The sequence below is a fragment of the Macaca nemestrina genome, chromosome 9, assembly GCF_043159975.1.
Source record: "Macaca nemestrina isolate mMacNem1 chromosome 9, mMacNem.hap1, whole genome shotgun sequence".
Classification (NCBI taxonomy): domain Eukaryota; kingdom Metazoa; phylum Chordata; class Mammalia; order Primates; family Cercopithecidae; genus Macaca; species Macaca nemestrina.
Genome location: NC_092133.1, coordinates 113,101,582 through 113,116,213, shown reverse-complemented (window position 1 = coordinate 113,116,213; position 14,632 = coordinate 113,101,582). Strand labels below are relative to the sequence as shown.

The following is a 14,632-nucleotide window of genomic DNA, read 5'->3' as shown; positions in this document are numbered from 1 at the left end:
CATCTAAAATTGATCAGCTGGCGACAACCCTCTGAAGTCACTTGGGAGTGCGGGAACGCAGTTGAGACCCCTACACATCTGGACTGAACTATCAGTTCACTTTCCAGGTTGTAAATTTTCTGGCCCCAAAGACTACTTGAAAATAACTTTTGACCAAGCAAGTGGATTTTTTATTAGCTGAAGTACTAAATTTAAAAAAAAATTATTTTGATATGGAACACTACAGCTCTCAGACTTGCCAACAACTAATCTTCAAGGAAATGTGCATTTAAGAAAATAGCAAAATTACGAGAAACAAAAATCTGAGTCCTGAAAACATGGATTTTAAATTATTGTAGACGACAATCTTATTAAAATACTGCTCTATATCATATTCAAATAAACCAGAGAATTTAATAAATATCAGCACTTACCATCTAACGTGATACTATGGTTGAGACTAAAAGGGTTTTGCTGCCTGGACATTTTTGACATTTGTCAATCTACATAAGCAGAAAACATCTGAACAAAAGGAAGGACACACACACGTTTTCACTGAGAGCTATATTTGAAGAACAGCCTATATCCCTCTAAATTTCAATCTCCAAATTTTGATCTTTTTATTTATTCTGAAAGTCTAAGACATTAAGAATCAGTACATATGATTTTAAAATAAGACTGCATATAGTTAGAAAAATGTTTCGAGAACATATATTTTATTTCATAAGAAAATAAAACCATGTACAAAAATCATTTCTGTTCACTCACGCCAATCCTGTTGTTTGATCTTTGTGACTAAGCACCACCATAAAGCACGAAGCTCTGAAGGAAGGCGGCGGCAGAGCTCTCTCCTTAACCCCGGCCTGCCTTGGGGTCTCATTTCTCAGCTTCACTGGAAAGTTCAATCACTCCCTGGTTGGAGACCGTATTTAAAACAGCCCACAGTTTGGAAGGGTCCTCACAATTATGCTGGTGCTTCCAGTGGCGGAGGAGGTCCTCTTTCCGTCCCAGCATCTCTGCACAAAGCAGGCAGTTAAAGCCTGAACGGGACCACAAGAGAACTGTGTGGAGGCCAGGACACTCAGGGCCCTGGCAGGTTTCCCTTGGTTTGTTGGTTCCTGACTGGGGTCCTTCATTTTCCATGAGCATTTCCATGCCATTCTGATGATGAAGGTGGAGCTGCCTTTTCAGTCTCGGACATGCGTGTGAATCCTCCTCGGAGGAATGAAGCTTCTCCGGCTTCCCTCTCTCAGGATGCCTTTTCCAGTCAGGGCTAGTGTGCTGCACCAACTCTTCCTGAGTCCCCTTGCTTCCTAGGAAGGTCCCTTCTTGTAGCCTGCCCTGAATTTCCTCTCCGTGAACATAAAGTAAATGAAACTTTATTTCCGCAAAAGACTGAGCAGTAATCTGACAACGGCCACATTTGATTTGTAATTTGACTTCATCTGCCTGGTTTAGAAGGAAGTCTTCTTCCAGGTTGGACTTGTTTTCTCTGAAAAGGGCAAAAATAGTGTACATAAGTTTCATGGAAAAATGCAATTGGAACCGTTCCTCTTAGCTCTCAGCCTTCAGGGATCTAAAACATACACTGACGAGAAAGACAAGGGCTGGGGTAAACAGAGAGCGCCTGGGAAGACCTTCCGCAAGGACCGCGGTGAATACCAACTGTCACTCCTGCTTGCGGCCACACATTTCTCCAGCTACCAGGGTTCCTTTAATCAACAGTCCTTCTCTTCATGCATCTGTCCCAGGTGAGCTAACTTATCTTTGGTTACCACAGGGACAGGAGCAATCACGTGGAAGAGTCACGTAAGAGTGCGTGAAGGGCACAGGAACACCCTCAGTTCTGTTGAAGGTAACGGTCCCACCCTACCCACTGTGGCTCTCCCTAACCTTGAGCACCAATACCTTCTATTCAATTTTGGCTCACTCTGTTATGTTCAGTAAAAATAAAGGGTGCCTATCCTATTTCTTCCTTGCTTTTCTATAGTTTCTCCTTTTTCTCAGACGTTTCTGTCCCCTTTAAGACCTCTGTGCCTTTCACTAATGAACCATGAAACCTCACTTCTTCCTTCTTTTCCTATAGTTAGATTTTGATTTTTAGGTAAAATGTCCAAACTACATTTGGCAAGAGCGTCTGTTTTGATTTGGGGAAGGGGAAGATTTCACATTCAGAAAGGAGCCAGTGAGCACCCGCCTGAAGGTGCAGCGGGGACTTGTGGGGCTGGCCCTGAGTGTCGGGTTCATTTGTGCGGGGCTGGCCAGGGCCACTGCGCCACCTGCACCTTGCCTGCTGTTGCTGCTGGGGAAACGTGGAGAGGAGGTGGGCAGTCCCTGAAACCTGCCGCCCTGAGAGCCGCTGTGATGGGGCCAGGCTGAGTCACCTGCTGGCCGGGGAAACAGCACACTAGGGCATGCAGGAGCGGGTAGAGAGGGGCCCTGAGGCGGAGATGGGCCAGGGGCAGTGCCACGCTTCATGGAGCCGGGGAGCTGGGGACAAGCAGGAGCCCTGCCCTTTCCAAGTTGGCGGGGTGGGAGCTTCCCAAGCGCAACAGCCTGCAGCTGCCCAAGCCGCAGCTGCGACCCAGGCATCCCTGTGCTCTTGGAAGCTGGGAGCAGGCAGGAGCCCTCCTGCCCTCCCAGGCATCACTGTAGTTACCCTGCTGTGGCTGCAGATCCAGGCATCTCTGCACTCTCAGGGGTCCGGGAAGGCCCCTTCCTCCCACAGACTCAAGAAGCACCTGCTCCTGCTGACTGGCTTCTCCTTACTGTCAGCACCTGCTCCAATCTCAAAGCAAGGCTGGGGCTGAGCCTGGGCACTGTTGTAACCTGGCTGGGTGTGCACACGCTTGAGGCAGTGCTGATATGCCCACCCCCTACCACCCTGGCCCGCTCCAGACTTTGGGTGCCGATAAGCATGGGAGGGAGGCTGACGAAGGGGCGCTGAGGACAGCTCGGTGCCGGCCTGCAGGTGCCCCCTCAGCATGAACAGCCTGGGTGCCATAAACAGAAGCAGGAGGCAAAGAAGCTTCTGGGCAGAAAGGGGGAGGTCCCCGGTGAAGCCCCGCCATCAAGCTGGGGAAGCCCTGAATCCTGGGGGCCAGGCTGCCGGCCACGTGGACTGGAGTGGGAACTTGTGGTGCTTTTCTGGGTCTGTCCATGACCACCCATGGACCAACCGCACGCCACTTCCTCTCCTCTGAGGCACATAAAAGCCCCGGACTTAGCCAGACTTGAAGAGACAATGGGATGACCAGTGGCAGAGAGGGGCTACCCTCTCTGCTGAGAGCAGAAGAGATGACGGGGATGACTGGCCTGCAGAGAGGAGCTACCCTCTCTGCTAAGAGCTGAATGTTAGTTGGGACAACCTGGCTGCAAGGAACTGCCCCCTGCAGTTCAACTCTGAGCTGTTCTATCACTTGATAAAGTTCCTCTTTATCTTGCTCACCCTCTACTTCTCTGTGTAGCTCATTCTTCCTGAATGCAGGACAAGAACTCGGGACCTGCCAAATGGTGGGGCTAAGAGAGCTATAACACAAACAGGCTGAAACACGCCCTTTGCTTGCCACACTGCAGGTGAAGAGCTGTGGTCCTTTGGGGAGCTCTGACCTGGGAGCCCCCTGAGCCAGGGCAGTGACTCCCTCCTGGGGCCATGCAGTTCCTGGAGTCTCCAAGCTTCCGAGCAACATCATGTTCCCGGTGCCAGCTGTGGAAGCTGCTTGTGATGTGCCTGGTCCAGACACAGCCTTGCAGGGAGGTGGCATCTGGAGCTGCCTAGCCTGCAGCAGCAGCTGGCGTGCCTGCCTATGCGCAGTGGCCAGACCCCATGCTCGCTCACACATCCCTCACCACTCTGTGCCTGGCTTGCCCTTGGAAGGCATGGGATCTAGGCCAGTAGCATGAGTTGAGTGCAGCCTGCCAGGCCCAGTGCATGGAACGAGCCTAATGGGCCAGAGAAAAACTCACGCCAAGGTGCCACTGGCCACAGAGGTTTCCGGCTGATGAAATGACACCCCAAGGATCCTGTAACAGTAATACTAGGAAGCAGGGCTTGCAAAAAGGAATGACTCCAGAAAGAGAGAACCTGACCTGATGGGAAAAACATGGCAAACGAAGAGGGTGGGGTCTGGGCACCTTAAGGTAGGGCCAACATGACAGACACACCACTCTGAGTCCCCATCATGGGTCATGCCGCATTTTGGGGCAAATGATGCTGTTTAAAATAGTGCAAATTCTGTGGATGTGATTTTGGGGGAAATTACTTGTAAAGACCACTGGAACTATATACAATAATTTACTAGAGTGGTTAAGGTAATTCCAAATATGGATGATCAGAAACCAGAGAAAAACGAGATTATTCTTCACAGAACTAGGAGGTATAGATAACTACCTTATGAAATCTTAATCCAAGAGATGTTTTATAAACTCTCCTTTCTGAACATGAAATCTTCCCGTCTTCCCCAAATCAAAACAGACTCTCTTGCCGGGTTTCCATTCCATCGACACTCACCTCTCCAGTGATCCCTCCGTGCCTCGCACACTCATGTCTCTGTTCTTTGGTATGTCTCCTGGCTGCAGTTCACTGGCGGTGGGCTCAGTGCTGATCACAACCCTATGCACTTCTTTCAGATGGCCAAAATAGACTCGGACGTGGCCAAACACTTTTGCACAAAACTCACAACACATGGGTTTCTTCAGACGGTTCTCACTGTGATGAAGTTTCATGTGTGTGCTCAGGCTGCCAGGACGTACGTAGGACTTCCGACAAATCCGACAACTGTAAGGCCGTCTGTTGGTATGTGTATTCATGTGGTCTCGAAGGTGCTGTTTGAACTGGAAGTGGTGGTTGCAGACATGACATCTGTGCCAAGGCTTCTTAATGCCAGAGAATCCACTTCTGAACATGGAGCTGGGCTTAGGGGAAGAGCTGTTGTCTTGCTTACAGCCAAGATATTTAGGAGTGAGTGAATTATTTAACGAAACATCCTGTCCTAGGCCCCCAAGCATCTGGGATTGTAGTGTAGCTGGAGAAGCCAGGGGGGTCAAAGTGGGTATGACCATGATAGGTTTGGGCATAATGCTACGATATTTTTTCAGGGTCCCCGGCTTTTGGTCTCTGAATTCTTGGGGATCATTTTTTACTCTTTCTTTACCATCTCTACACTTATTAATGACACATTTCCTCCTTTTTCCCTGAAATGCCAAAATTTCATCTGGTACCTTCCGTTTCCTTCCTCTTCTCTTTGCGGTTCCACTGTTCAGTTTTGTTTTGTGGTTGAGATCAAGTTTGGTGGGTGGACAAAAGGCACTTTCACAGGGACTCTGCTGTGACACTTGTGGAACAGGCAGCTTGCTTGCCACCTTGGTGGCTGCATTAAAGCCTTCTGTGGTGGAGGATACCTTATCACAGTCGGCCTTAGGTCCTGGAAAAGAAAAACCTGCAATGCTAGCATCTGATTTGATTTTGTAAACCTCCATTGTCTTCATTCTTGAGTAGGGTGGGATTGGCAGTTTCCCTTTGGGGACTGAAGAGATCAACGGAACTGCATTGCCAAGAATGGTTGGTGATAAACTGGTCATGGTTTTTGCAAGATCAACTTGTTCTTTAAACTTTTCACTGGCAACAGCAGAAGGCTTACTAGATGTTACCTTGCTTACAAAGTGTGGTTTCCCTGAAAGACCTGTGAGGTCCTGCTTGGCAGGCCCCTCTGGTGTGGATGATGCTGGGGTGGCAGGAGGGTTCAGATTGCCATGGGTGTTGGTCACTGGTGGTCTCAAGTCCCCATGGTCACTTCCATTAGTCAGCGCAGCTGTGCCAATGCTGGCTGGGGCTTGCTCTAGTGATGGCACTTCCTCAAATGGGCTGGGTTTGTACAGGAGTTCAGGGTGGTGGGGTGGGGAAGGGGATACCTGAGGACACATTTGGGTTTGGGCAGGAGCTTTGCTACAGCCACTCTTAGGAAAGATCAGGATGGGTTTCTTTCTTGATCCTTTGCTATTTCTTGGGGGTTGATATCGAGGAATAGGAAGTTTCAGGTTTTCAGGTAGGGACATTCTGGGTTTCTGAATGGGCTGAGCTGACGCAACATGTGGCAAAGCAACAAGAGAAAATGTCCCCTCCTGGCCAGCAACCTGCATCAGAGCATAGTTCTGGGTGGACATCCCCAGTGGCTTAGAGTTGATGGAGGGTCCCAGATTCACCTGATCAGAGCGTGATGGTGAATGACATGGCAGCATTCTGGATGTTAGGACTTTGGGCACAATTTTTGGTGCGATGGTCCTAAACTGACTCTTATTCTGCAAACCTTTCCTACTCTGTCTTGTTCCAGAAGGGATGTTTGATTCACCTGCAATGACAATAAAATATAAAGAGTTATTGTATGTAACTGTCCTGTTAGTGATACTTCAAACAACATGCATCTTATTTACTCTGCCCAGAAGAGATTCCTTGACCTACCTCCAAACCTTCTGGACAAACTCTTGTGTCCCTCAAGACCAGCTTGAAGATCAATTCCTGCCTACCTTCCCCAAGGATTACTATACTCATCTATGGTTCCTTAGCTCCTATTATGTTATTTACAATTTTCCATAATAATTTTTGTGTTTATGTGTATCTCTACTACTCAACACTGCTTGACAGCGAAGATTCTGTCCTTCTCATCCATGTATTCTGCAAGTCTATCTTCTCCATTTAACCTATCCCCACTCATCTTCACATGATGTCTGGTGTGTTCTGCTATGTAGTTTATTATTTTATATTCATGTTCTGCTTTCCCTATTAAGCTTGAGCTTTGTGAGGGTACAGCCTATATTCAATTCATCTTGATACTTCCCACTGCATCCTTTGTATGAAACAAGCATTTCTTGTATCAAACTTATTTTTCACTCAATCTCAGGATACACCATTTGACCCACTAGCAGTTGAGTTTGTTTGGCACAGTGGATGCATTCCAGACTGAATGCTAGCTTTGTTGCTGTTTCCCCATGTGACTTGCGAATTTCTTCTCACACCTTTCAAACTGTTTATGTGTGCTTTTGCAATTAAATCACCAGTATTAAAAAAGCTGATGTGACACCTTTAAAAAATGTTGAACAAAAACCAAAAAGATACAAAGTGATAAGTAAAGATACAGAGACAACATGAAAAATATGTGAATGGCACAAAAAGCACCTTCTAGGATACTAACAAGAACAATTTTGACTGCTAGAATAACACTTCATTCTTTCTGGATTTATTAACCTGACCTAAGACCAATTACCACTACCTTAAGAGAACAATTGTGGTGTCCTGCTTCTAAAGACTGAATTATCTATTTTATTTTCTGAGGTCTCAAGGTCACAAGACCCAGGTGCAGAAATGTTTCTAATTTCTAAGTATCTCATATTAATCAAACTTCAATTCACATTTACTAGGCACCTACATTATTCCAATCATTATTATTCCAGGATTGGCTACTGCAAGCCCACGATCCCTTTTCTGAAATATTTGGAGGAAGACGTGGTTTGGAATTTATATTTTCAAATTTTGGAAAAGTAATAAGATGCATATACTAAATGTTACATAACTCCCAGCAGAATCTGCAGGGCACCCATAATTGAACCTATTACCACTTGTGTAGCAAAACATGCAAATATTCACAAGTAGGACAAACGAAGATTTTTAAATTGTCTTTATTTCAGTTCAAGTTTTTACTTCTGAATGAGTTTGGAACTTAACTTTTCATAAACTTCTGTTTTCAGAGTTTTTTAGATTTTAGAGTTGGAGGTAAGGGACTGAACACTGTGTTAGAGGATACAAGGTAGGTAGCAGACAATCTAGTGAAACAGACAATCGAAAATGTACAATCAGCTGGGTGCGGGGGCTCACGCCTATAATTCTAGCACTTTGGGAGGTTGAGACATGCGGATCACTTGAGGTCAGGAGCTCGAAACCAACCTGGCCACATGATGAAACTCCGTCTCCACTAAAAATACAAAAAAAATTAGCCAGGTATGGTGGCGGATGCCTGTAATCCCAGCTACTGGGGAGGCTGAGGCAGGAGAATCACTTGAACCCTGGAGGCAGGGGTTGTAGTGAGCTGAGATCATGCCACTATACTCCAGCCTGGGCAACAGTCTGAGCGAGACTCCGACTCAAAAAAAAAAAAAAAAAAAAAAGAAAATGTAACATCAACCTTGATTTTCTTTTTTCTTTTTTTTTCTTTTTTGAGATGGAGTTTTGCTCCTGTTGCTCAGGCAAGTGCAATGGTATGATCTCGGCTCATTGCAACCTCTGCCTCCTGGGTTCAAGCGATTCTCCTGCCTCAACCTGCCAAGTAACTGGGATTACAGGCATGCGCCACCACATCCGGCTAATTTTGTATTTTTAGTAGAGACAGGGTTTCTCCATGTTGGTCAGGCTGGTCTTGAACTCCCGACCTCAGGTGATCTGCCCACCTTGGCCGCCCAAAGTGCTGGGATTACAGGCATGAGCCACCGCGCCTGGCCCATCAACCTTGATTTTAATGCCTACAGTGAGTGAATTAACAATTTTAGCAGGAAGTTGGTTCTTTCAGCAGAAATGACACCCCCTAAATAAACAAGCCACTTAGTAGAAATAAGTTGACATTTACATTGACCACTTTATTTTTAGAAAGTAATTGTTTTGTGAAGAAAAAGGATGTTATGAAACATAGTTCACAGAATAGCCTGCACTAGAGTAAGAAGTATAAGGACTAGTGCTATGCTCTGGAAAAATCAGAAAAAGATAATTATTTGTTGTTTTCCTTCTGAGTCTGATTACCATGAATTCCGCTTGTGGGTAAACTGAGTGGTAAATCACTTCACAATAGTCATCTATATGGATTGCTACTTCTTCCTACACAATTTTAATTTTTTAAGTTTTATTTTCATAGCCTTTAAATGTTTTTCATTTTAAACCTCACCTTCTCATCTTTTTTTTTTTTTGGAAGAAGTACCAAAATAAGTTGTAAATAAATACTTTAAATCAGGATCGAGAGACTTTGCAGAAAGCCTGAAATTACTGATGGCTTTTGCTTACTTAGAGATGTGGCTTAATACATAATTACATTAGCAGTAATAATGTTCTTTGCATTTACACAACAGATCTGGGGTATGGAAGGGAGAGAAGAGAAAATATTGGGTCATTTATCACTAGTTCTTCCTCCTAATTGGGCAGAAAATATTTACTGCAAGAAGGGCTAGAACAAAGGCTTAGTAATACGCCCTCTTTAAAGAATATGTGACAATAACACATCATAGCCCAAGATCTATGACTCCCTCATCTCAAATCTGTCCAGTGGCTCTTCATCTCAGAGTAAAGCCAAAATCCCTGCAATGGTTTAAAAGGCCTCATGCTTTAAAAGGTCCCTGGCAGTCTCTCTGACCTATTTCCTCCACTTGCTCCACTCCAGCCATGGTGGCCTCTTTGCTCTTCTGGGCATGCACCTCCTGAGAGGTGGCTCCTGGCTGGGAGGAGCACTGGCTACTGCCACCTGCCCAAGACATTTTTCCCTTTTATGCCCAAGACAATAAATCCCCAGTACTTGCTGCACCATTTCCTTCAAGGTTTTGTACAAATGGCTTCTTCTCAACGAGCATCTTCTCTGACGACCTTATTTAAAACTATATCCCATTGTGAACTCCCTGCTCCCTCTTCCTGTTTCATTTTCTCTAGATCACATGTTCCATCTATGGCCAGATGCGGTGGCTCATGCCTGTAATCCCAGCACTTTGGGAGGCTAAGGCAGGCAGATCACTTGAGGTCAGGAGTTTGAGACCAGCCTGGTCAACATGATGAAACCCTGTTTCTACTAAAAATACAAAAATTAGCCGGGTGTGGTGGCAGGTGCCTGTAATCCCAGCTACTTGGGAGGCTGAGGCAGGGGAATTGCTTGAACCCGGGAAGTGGAGGTTGCAGTAAACTGAGATCATGCCACTGTACTCCAACCTGGGCAACACAGTGAGACTATGTCTCCAATGAATGAATGAATGAATGAATGAATGAATGAATAAATAAAGTATCACATATATCGCCTGCTTTCCCTAGAATTCCTAGAGGACAGGGAGTTGGTCTGTGTCTTCAGGGCCTACAGTATCCAGTACATGACAGAGATTTACTAAATATTTGTTGAATTTTTTAAGCAGTAATAAAGTGATCAAAGAGAAAAATAATTTAGAGGTTGAGCCTTGGAAATTTTGTAAACAGTGGGAAAAAACACAATGTAAAAATGACCTTTAACATTTCAATATTTTGAAAATTTAAAAGGAAACAGAGGATATTTCTCAGAAACATTTTTAAATGTAATTTTATTTATTGCCAGAATAAGGAGTGAATAATCAACTAACCACCTGAGGAAATAACAAAAGAGAATGGTAAATTATGCTGCTGGGGCATACACTGAAATAGTCAAAGAAACAAGCAAGCTCTACAGAAAACACACACACAGAGAGGAAGAGTGGGGGGATTAGAGCGAAGACAGAGGAACAACAGAAAGGGAAACCAAACCTCAGAGGCAGAGCATGGTAATGTCAACATGAAGAAAGGCAGAAATAACAGACAGCAGAAGATGCAGCTGAAGCAACAACAGTGGTCAAGGTCACCTTGAAGTCTCTAAAGACTTAAGTTGGGAAGGAGCTTCCTATTTTTTATGACCAAGTGTGAGAAAGCAACCTTCTGACAGTTAAGGTTTCCAGAAATGAAACCAGATATACTTCATACAGCCACACCAAAAGGGAGTGAGCTAATTATGATATATTTGAAGTTAATGTGCTTCAACTGATCTTCAAATGTCTCTACATTATAGCGGGAATAAAATCACATAGGAAGAGCAAGGGCATTCAAAGGAAAAGGAGGCCACTGTGGTCTGAAAACAAAAGGACACTCCTGAGCTCTGTCCCGGCTGCGAGAGCACCGATCAGTGTCAGCCGTGTGGGCAACCTGAAGTGACAGAGGCCCAGATGACTGATATGATGTCTGCCAAACTGAGTCCGTGCTCCTCAAGGTCCCTGCAACTTAAAGAAGTGGATGCTGGGGTTGAAAGGCTTATCAGGTGGTTCATGATCAATATCACAAGCTAATCACAAAGAGTTTGTGGGGTGAAAAGATAAGGTCTTGTTGAGTACATTTAACATACTATGCTTGTCTGGCTCTATCAGGAAGTACATACAAAGGTGATGGTCTCCATGAAAGTGGCGCTGAATCCAGTTTCTCAGAATCATTAAGGACAGGAAACGAAACCAATGTGTTAATAGAAATGCAAGGCAGAAGAAAGACAGCAAGGCCACAGAAACAGAAGGGAAAAAACCCTGGTAATTACTTAAGTGTCCACCAACAGGGTGCTAATAAGATAACCATCCAACCATACAATGTAATACCATGCAGTAATAAAAACAAAGAAAGAATCAGGGTGATCTGGAATACTCTCCAAGATGGGAGATGTACAGTATGCTATCACTTGTCTTAACAAAAATGAGAAGATACACACACAAATATATCCTGTATATGTGCAGAATATCTCTGAAATGAAACAAAAGAAATCAGGATTATGGTGGCCTTTGTTGGGTGGAGGGACCCAGGGGAACTAAGAAGTCAGGAATGGGATAAGTGCTAATTTCCCACTGAATACCCTCTGTGCCTGGCACACAGGAGGTTCTCAGACATATTTGTTTAATGAATGAAAGGAAAATGAAAGTTTCCCTAGTTGAATCCGTTTTAAAAAGCAGTATCTTTTGGGATATTTGTGATGAGTGTGTGTCTATGCATAAATGACTGTCTAGATGTACACACAGAGAATGGCTCATGTCTTTTATTTTCCTTGACTACTTAATGACAAGAATTGCTAACGATCAGGGAAGTAATCTAGTAAGTAATCCGACAGGCAGTGCATAACTACCCAAAAAAGTTAAGCACTGAGAAGTATTAGAGCTCATTACCTCCCAAGGACAAGTGGAGTTGTACGAATTGTTCCTCCAAACATTTGCTTTATAAGATAAAATGAGGCAATTTGCAATAAAGGTCAGTGATGCTAGAATAACACTTTTTTTTTTTTTTTTTTTTTTTTGAGTAGTCTGAACAACAGGAGTCCTTAGAGAAGCTGAAAATGCCATTAAGTTTTTAAAAGCTCTAACATACTAAGATAGTATGACTGCAGAAAGTCTTTCTTGGCAATATAGTTATACAACAGTGGTTTATTCCACTACACATTTACAAGGCCTTTCACAGATGGTGTGATCTAAAAACTCTCACCTGCACCCACTATATTACAGATCTTACAGAACTGTGCACTAACTAATGAGAAGTAAAAATTTCCACTGACATTCATAATTTCTGGAAATCCTGCAAAACTACCCGTAACACAGTTAAAGAGACTCACAGGACTCTTGGGTACTAAACATGGACTTTTATTAACTGAAGACATAAAAGGGTCGCTCAGTAAAATTAATTTTGTACAATTATTCAACAGGAACACTTAATATTAGGATCTTAAATATGGGCTGTTTTTAATATGTTAAGCATACTAAAATAATGATTTTGAAAAGTGACATTTACAGTTGGTGAGAAATTGATCTAACTGGGATTAAAGGGAAACTAGGAAGTGTTGAGCCCTTATTATGGTCTAGAATTGGTGCTAGGTCTTTTAATTAAATCTTCATCCAAACTCTGCAAATAGGTATTACTGTTCCCCTTATACAGATTAAGCAAAATGAGGTTTGAGGAAGTTAAATAATCTGCCAAAGTCCACACAACCCAGAACTGTCCCATTCCAATGCAAAGCAATGACCTTTTTCTTCATTTTCCTTCAAAGGGGCGGGGGGATTATACGTGAAGTTGTCCAAATTTATCACAAAATATAATACCATATCTAAATTTTAAATAGAAAAAAAAAAGAAATTTTGAAATAGAAATAGCTTGTCATATTCTAAACTTTTTTTTTTTTTGAGACAGAGTCTTGCTGTCACCCAGGCTGGAGTGCAGTGGTGCGATATTGGCTCACTGCCACTTCTACCTCCCAGGTTCAAGTGATTCTCCCGCCTTAGCCTCCCGAGTAGCTGGGATTATAGGCATGTGCCACCATGCCTGGCTAATTTTTCTATTTTTAGTAGAGACGGGTTTCACCATGTTGGCCAGGCTGGTTTCGAACTCCTGACCTAAAATGATTCACCCACCTTGGCCTCCCAAAGTGCTGGGATTACAGGAGTGAGTCACCGCGCCTGGCCTAAAATTTCTATTACCATTAAATTATACTAATTTTCTGAAAGCCCACTTATTAGAGATAACTCACAGAAAATTAATAGGCATTTGAAAGCAAAAGCACATTATATTTGAATTTGCCACTTACTATCCATAGGACTCTGAGAAATCCAGAAAGGCTGCTGGATATTTGGAGAATGTGTAACGTGTGTCCTCCTCCTCCTCCTCCATTGCCATCAAAGGATTAGAGATTAGATCTGATGGACATCATTTACATGTTAAAGGCAGTGGAGGAAAGAGTGAGGGCTCAATAGCACTAGGTGCCAATGTCTTACCCAGCTTTATTAAACTGTTTCACAATGCAGCTACCACAAATAGTATTAAGAGACAAGCACATGAGGCAATTCTCTAGATAGCCACAAACAGCTCACTTCCTGATTTCCACTGGCAGAACCAAGGCCTGCTTTGTTGCTTCTGAATAAAGTTGTTCAACCTCATCTGGTTGCTGGTTTGGGCAAAGTTCCATTATTCCATCTGAGGGGACCCACAGGCCTACTGCTAAGAGTGCAGAAGGGAGCAGGCAGAGAAAGAGAGGCGTATCCCTGCTCTTGAAACAGGCCCCTGGATCCAGGCTCATGAGGGAAGTTCTGCCAAGTCTTGGTCACTAAAGAGCCAAAAATTTTAGGTGTTGTTTTGGTTTTAATTTTATTAAACTGAAATACTCTATTTTCAGTTTTATTCGTTGTTATCCCTGTTTTCTCTGCCACTTGGCTTTCAAATAATAAATTCCAGTTGGGGTTCAAACTGTTTCCCAAGATGGTCTCTAGTTAAAATAAACATGGTAAAACCCTGGAGAGGTCTGGGATAAAAGCAATGTCTCATAACACAAGGGAGTGCAACTTAATTTTGTTGAAAAGCCTATAAACACCCTTAGCCATTACCTACCCTCTCCCCAAGCCACTGTCCAGGGTCTGCAGCAGCAGTCAGAGTCAACAAGAATTTATTGAGCATTGACTATAGAGTGTGCGCTGTAAAACGTGCTGGCAATAGGCACAAGTGTTCTTTTGTTTCTAAGGACTCAGGATGCCAAATGCATTTCTAGTCCACATATATGCAGCACGGAGACCTCCTAGAGTCATCATGTCTCAGACCTAAATTTCAGGAAATCTGAGACAATGCAAAGGAAACAAGCACATTCCTAACTGGAGATGTTGTATCCTGAGTCTAGTTTAGTCCATTCTCCTTGACAAGACTTGTAGTGTTCTGCTCAATTATTGCTCTTAGCTAACTCCCCTCTCCCTCCTTAACAATACCAGTGACATGCAGGCAACTTCCACTCAGCACAGGCCTTTGAGATTTGTCTTGTCAAACAGTCCATCCATCACCTCACTTAGCGGGGAAGAAATTCTCATTTTCTGAGGAGCTGAGCTTCTTTATCAATACTGTTTCTTTAATATTATC

General features: G+C 43.8%; 1 protein-coding gene across 27 annotated transcripts in view; it reads right to left on the bottom strand.

Annotated features, from left to right (window-relative positions):
* Window positions 1-664: 664 nt before the first annotated feature.
* The window catches only part of LOC105479944 (zinc finger protein 438), a 179,878-nt gene continuing 165,910 nt past the window's right edge, over window positions 665-14,632 (bottom strand). For all 27 annotated transcript variants that reach the window (XM_071070271.1, XM_071070262.1, XM_011738302.3 and 24 more), the window contains 2 exons: window positions 4,490-6,326; window positions 665-1,471 (listed from right to left, as the gene is read on the bottom strand). In XM_071070271.1, the coding sequence (XP_070926372.1) occupies window positions 856-1,471; window positions 4,490-6,326 (2,453 nt within the window). In that variant the 3' untranslated portion in view covers window positions 665-855. The remainder of the gene's footprint in view (window positions 1,472-4,489; window positions 6,327-14,632) is intronic.